Source organism: Odontomachus brunneus, unplaced genomic scaffold (genome assembly GCF_010583005.1).
Source record: "Odontomachus brunneus isolate Ranch 3 - 2012 unplaced genomic scaffold, Obru_v1 Obru_scaffold_003, whole genome shotgun sequence".
Classification (NCBI taxonomy): Eukaryota; Metazoa; Arthropoda; class Insecta; order Hymenoptera; family Formicidae; genus Odontomachus; species Odontomachus brunneus.
Genome location: NW_022639453.1, coordinates 1740731 through 1747216, shown reverse-complemented (window position 1 = coordinate 1747216; position 6486 = coordinate 1740731). Strand labels below are relative to the sequence as shown.

The following is a 6486-nucleotide window of genomic DNA, read 5'->3' as shown; positions in this document are numbered from 1 at the left end:
GGGGGGGGGGGGGGGGGGGGATAGGCGAGTGCAGGTGTGTTCATTATGCAGAATTGTGCGCGTCGCGAAAATAGACACCGTCGCTCGTTTCGTTTCGCTACGAAGTACCGCGACTCACCCCTTCTCCCCCTTGCATCGGACATTAATTAAATATCGCGCGCACACACACACACACACACGGAAGCGCGTGGGTTCTCTTGTGTAATTAAATTCGAGAATTTTTGGTCACCTCGGCGTTCGGCGAGTAGGGTTGACCGAGGACAAGGTCTGTATTCCGACCGCATCTGTTTCGCGATTCTCTCTCCTCCCCCTGCTCCTCCCTCACGCTTTCTCCCTCTCTCTCTCTCTCCCTCTCTGCCTGTCTCTTTTATCCGGCCTCGCGTCTGTCGAGCTTCCAAGTCACGCACGTTCGGAATAACGTAATCCGGGAGACCAATACCCGCCAATTAATATTCCGTATCGGGTTACCGGGTGGATCGGTACGAGACCCTGGCTCCGTCACTGCATACTTTCGCGCGGCATGATGCGCGTTGTGAAACGCAGAATTTGAGTTAGAATTTCGCCGGTCGGACATCGGCATTCAACATAAAGAATGGAGAAACGGAGAAAGGAGGCGGTCAGGGGGAAGAGAGAGAAAGGGAGACTATCGGCGATGACTAGGAGGAAGAACAAGAAGAGAGCAGCCTCGCTCGCCGTTTCCGTCTGGCTGAGATCCAATTCGACGAATAATTGTTTTTTGCGCGAAGCGGTAAAAGTGAAAGGTCTTTCGCGTCGATTCGTTTGAGAGGAGAGACAAGAATTTGCTTTGCAGCGAAATTTACCTTCACGTTATTAGTACCGAATTTTTTCCAAAGGAATGATTAAAGATATTGATATATAGAGTTTCGACCATCACTATTTATCATTGTTTTAAGTATAAAAAAATTACTAAAAAATAAATTAAAATTTTCTCTCTAGATTTTCCGACACTAAGCTGTGACCAGATCCGGCGATATCGCGCTTAGCACAAAAAACTCGGAAATGAGCGTCAAAATAGGTTTCACCTAGGTTGTAGATTATCTACCCGAGTCGAAATTTGGATGCTACTTTGACACTCTTAAGGATAGTTTACGCCTACTTAGACGATTTATAGCCTAAGTAAAACCTACTTTGACGATATTGATACTCATTAACTTCTCTTTTGAACATTTAACTCTAAAATTTTGACACTACTTTGACGCTCTTAAAAATAGTTTGAGCCTACTTAGATAATCTACAACCTAGGTGAAACCTATTTTGACGATATTGACCCTCATTTCCGAGTCGAAATTTTAACCCTATGTTGAACCTTGAATTCTATAAAATACATATATTCTATGTAGGAGCTAAAACTTCTATAGAGGTTCGTATCTGAACCTACTTTATTTCCTAAGATCCTACTATTATACAACCTATTTTGACGCTAAAGAAAACGAAAGCGGAAATTTAAGACACCATTAGGGTAAAAGTAGGAGTAATTTATATCATTAGAATTAAACCTACTTTGCTATCTTAGTTCCTATTGCGGTGTAGAATTCAAGGTTCAACATAGGGTCAAAATTTCGACTCGGGTATGGTACAATCCTATGTACTTAATATCTTGATTAAATTCGCCGTCGATATTAACTTTACGATACAACCAAGATTCGTAACTTCCCGGCGATGATTCTGACAATTGACTCAATTCCTTCTAGAAGTCCTAAACATCAAAATGACGGACCCCCGCGAGTCGCGACGTAAGATCCGTGCAAGCATTCGGTCGCGTGGATGACTCGATTGAAGAAATAAACGAGATACTCTTCCTTTGATTTCTTTTAAACAGGCGGCTTCTCCTGCCCGAGACGGACTCGCGCGAAAAATGCAACGTTTCAGCGCATGCATACACGTATCCCTCTTTGTGTGCAAACGCAGAAAATGCATTCCGCGAACGCGGAAAATGCTCGTGTCGCGCTTTGAAAATTTTCAAGACGAACGCCTCGCAGAGATCGCGCCGGGCACACGTGCTTTGCGAATTTTTCAATCACGTTTCGCGCTGACAGGATTAATAAAGGCGCGCCGTGCTCAGCTCTGCTCCGCTCCGCTCCGCGCCGCGCCAGGCCGCGGTGGGAGGCGGCCAGAGTTTCCAGACTCATTTCATGCAGAATCGAATTGGATTTCCAGGTCGGGGTCGGTGTATAACTGTGTGTAACCCACGCGCGCGCGCGAGAGAGAGAGAGAAAGAGAAGAGAGTAAGAGGGAGAGAGTAATACGGCCGGGACGCGCGTCCCTTTGATGTACGCCGGCTTGAAGCGTCGCGCGACGCTCTTTCAACGGGCTTGCTGCACTTTGTTACATCGACGCTAAATAATCGGTTTATAAAAATTCATGGCGAGTCTGGGGAGGCGGGTTTATATCCGGCACCATTCGAGCCACACGTTTCCCTCTGCCATTCCGCCCCACAACCCCGTCGCATCTCGTACACCGCAATATCACCGACCGGACGATGTGACGAAAGCTCGCGAATTAAAAAAGTGGACGAGTATTCGCGCAGGGCGTGCCAGGGAATACCCACGGGGGTGAACGAGGTCGGACGGTAATCGAAGAAAAAATTACGCGGCACGTGTGGTTTGTTCAATCCCTCGAAAAAAAGGGGGAGAGAGAGAGAATCTGAGGGATTCGGATTTCGATTGGGCCGAATCCGTCGCAGAAAGTAAAATTCTACATCGGCTCGAACGACGAACGATATTTGTCGTGGAAAAATCCAACATGCGCTTCGACGTTCTCTCTTTTAATTTACACGCCATCGCGAGTGCGCACCGCGACGTAGCAAATTCAACAACGATGGAATTATTCAAACAGAAACAATATACGTAGTACATTGTGGACCAAGATAGCGGTATCTCATAGACCGAACTGCTCCCGCGAGAGAACGCGCCGCACTGTATGGCGGATAAATGGGCCCCATTGTTGCTTCTGATGAGATACGCACGTTTTTAGAATGTCCCGCGAATGAAGTTCAAAACGGCCGCGCAAGTAATTATTCATTCGCACGAGCGGGGAAATAACGTACGGAGGCAGGACGGCGGGGGCGAGAAAGTGTGTGTGTGTGTGTGTATATATGTATATATACATATATATATGTATATATATATATATATATATATATATATATATATATATATATATATATATATATACATATGCGCGCGGATTTCGCGGTGCGCAATGTCGCGAATTGAAGAATCCACGAATTTCCAGCAGAGAACGCGCACTCCCGGCGGAACGCAACGGGACGGAAGAGGCGCGAATCGAGAAAGAATTCACCCTCTGCACTGACGTACGTACGGTTTCGGCCCCGTGTCAAACACACCCCTAATCGACCTCTCGAAAAGCCACCGCCGCGCATCGTTATATCCGCGACGCGATGCATTCCCCCGCTCGCCCCCTTCCCATCAGAATCTCCACCCTCGTCCTCGGGATGTGCGAGGTAACGCGCGTACTGCGTTCCACCAGGTGAAATTAAATTAGGAGGAAAATATTCGGAGAGAGAGCGCCGTCCAGCGCTTTTGCGCGCACAGCGAGCCAGCAAGAATAAAGGCGCGCGAGTCTGTGTGCGTGAGTGGGCGGGTGGATGGGTGGGTAGATGAATGCATGCGTGGGTGCATGTGAACATACAGTGTATGTATCGGTACTCTCGTGGCCGGAGTATATTCGCGCTGGCACGTTCGAGTGGCGGAACCACTAAAAACGTACCCGATCCTCCTCTATCTCGCTACACTCAACCTTCAACCCTCGAGACCGGCCACCCTTTCTACAATTCGTGTCTCTGTCGACTGTACCGGGACATTTCAGCGATGTACCGCGTTATCTCTCATTCTCTCCTCACGTTCTTCCGCGCCCCGTGCAATTCATGCAGTCGTGACGGTGCAACGAAGGCGCAACCCCGAGAAATTTTAACTCTACGTCAATGTTTATGACACTTCTTCGCATAGAAAGCTGATATATTCGGAAAAAAAACCTGTAAAAAACGTTCTGATTGTATATTATTATTGTTAAATAATATTATTTATCATAATATCATTATGTTATTGTTAAATATCAACATATATATTAAGAGGAGGTTTAGATGGCTGGCAAAAAATTGAAGGTACGAATTTTTTTCAGAGAACAAAGATATTAGTGCATAGAATTTTAACGATACTTCATCATTGTTTCAAATATTAAAAACATTATTCTTTAATTCAAACTGAAATTTTTCGTTGTCCAGGTTATCGGACGTCAGATCTGGCGACACCACGCTCAATGTCAAGAAATCTAAAGGGAGAATTTTTATTTATTTTTTAACAATCTTTTATACTACAAAAATAATGATAAATAGTGTGTCAACATTCTATATATCGGCATCTTTAATCATTGCTTTGGAAAAAAAATCGTAAGGCCTCCTATTATTCGGCTATCTAAAACAGAAGCGCTCTTTAACTGAAGATATATGGACAGAACACATAGACAGAAAGTTTAATAACAAAATTATTTAAATATACACACTATGCGTCACGAAATGAGACAGCGGTATCGATGAAAAATGACGATAATGAACGAGCCTATTTCTTCTCGGTTGCAGTGTTGTTGCTAATGCAAAACTGCGGAGCATCCCCGACGGAGCCGAACGTGACTAGCGCTATTCCGAAGGATGACGGGGAGGAACTACTGGCAAACATGAATCTGACGTTATTCAAGGAGAGATTCCCAAGATTGATACCCTACATGACTTTTTACGTCGCCAATAACTACGTGAACGGGCAGGCCGCGCTGGCGCAAAATTATGCGAAGGAGCTGTCGGGCACTCTGCCCCGAAAAATTCCGCAACAACATCTGCAACAGCAGTTGCAGCATTCTTTGCTTCGGCTGACCGGCATCCCGAGGAGAGGCGGCGGTAACAAGTATCACGTCGGTTCTCCTAACCAGGACGCAAAGTTCATCCCATCCGTGCAATTCGATCCTAGGAACATCGGCGGCGACAACGACTACTTTTCACCGGTCAAGTACAACGCCAAGATCAACTACGCGGACTACTCGACTCCGACCTATCAGCAGGTCTTTCAGGTCCAAAAGATCTATCCCGAGATCACCACGCCTTCCAGTCAGATCCTGCACAAGCAAAATCGATACTACATCGCAAGGCCGCTCCGGCCGCCCGCGAGAGAGCACCTGCTGAAGAAACCGCTAGTGGTCGACGGTCCGCAAGACGATTACGACCAGGATTACGCGGCGAGGCCGGCCGTCGCCTTTAATTACCCGAGCAACGAATTCGAGGGACCAAGATACGTGTCGTCGCCGGTGCAGCAACCGGCGGTGGTGAAGCAGCAGTACGAAACGGCCGAGAGGAAGCCGTCGCTCATCACGGCGGTTTACCGAAAGCCGAGCGTAAATCTGAACAACCTAATCGAGAGCTTCCAATTGTCCGAACGACTGCCGGAGAGGCTGAACAAAGACAACATTGACAACAGCATAAAGGCGCTCGTGGAGATCCTCAATATCCTGCACAATTCGCGAAAGGAGGACTTTCCGCAATCGCAAGGGCCGCCGCCGCCGCCTCAATTGAACGGCTACGAGAATTACAAGCCAAAGACGCGGCCGAAGGTGATCACGGAGACGAAGTTCCAGGTGACGCCGAATCCCCTGTACATCACTGACGACCCCGAGCGACACAAGACCACGGAATACGTGGACGACGTGCCGATCAAGGCACAGGTACAGCCTGATTACAATCACGTGAAGGACGAGAAGGTGGAATATTACGTTCCGTACGTTCAGGATATTTCGAACGACGCGAAGCAAGGATTCAGGCCGACCGTGAGACCCGACGCGCCCACCGACCACTCCTACGAGATCACGGAGGACGTCGACGACGACATCCTGCAGGACGGACGGTACGCTTTGCCAATTTCCACCGAGGCGTCTACCAACAAGGGCTACGTGGCGCCGAATGAAATTGCACCCTCGGAAATGAAAATGCCGAAGACGTCGGCGAAGTACGGTGCGACGCGCGGTAAACCGAGCGTGGACTACCCGGCGTACGCGACTATACCGGAAACCTCCTTCAGCTGCAAGGAACAAAGGTACAAGGGATTCTTCGGCGACCCGGCGACCGGATGTCAAGTGAGTTTAACATTCGGAATTATTACGATTTTTAGGTAGTATTTATGATCTGATCTTATATTTAAGGTTGTCTTAAAGTAAAAGCACTATTTGTCCTGGACATTCTTATTAACTCGATCTTTACATACGCATACTTAAACTTTCAATATATACGTATTGAATACTTTATAGATACATGCATATTTAATACTTTACATACCTGCATATTGAGTACTTTATATACATTTTCAATTATATGCATATTGAATCATACATTCTACATGTACGAGGGTGGTCTGAAAAGTTTCCGACCTCAACGTGAAGATAGCAGCACTTGTAAATAAAAGCTAG

General features: G+C 46.9%; 2 protein-coding genes across 2 annotated transcripts in view; one reads left to right on the top strand and one right to left on the bottom strand.

Annotated features, from left to right (window-relative positions):
- The window catches only part of LOC116844440 (RING finger protein 17), a 278692-nt gene that overhangs the window by 267705 nt on the left and 4501 nt on the right, over positions 1 to 6486 (bottom strand). The gene's annotated exons all lie outside the window — the stretch shown is intronic.
- Positions 1 to 6486, top strand: part of LOC116844501 — a 71207-nt gene that overhangs the window by 61996 nt on the left and 2725 nt on the right. Inside the window, exon 2 of the mRNA XM_032816076.1 lies at positions 4619 to 6156. Coding sequence (XP_032671967.1) covers positions 4619 to 6156 — 1538 coding nt within the window. The remainder of the gene's footprint in view (positions 1 to 4618; positions 6157 to 6486) is intronic.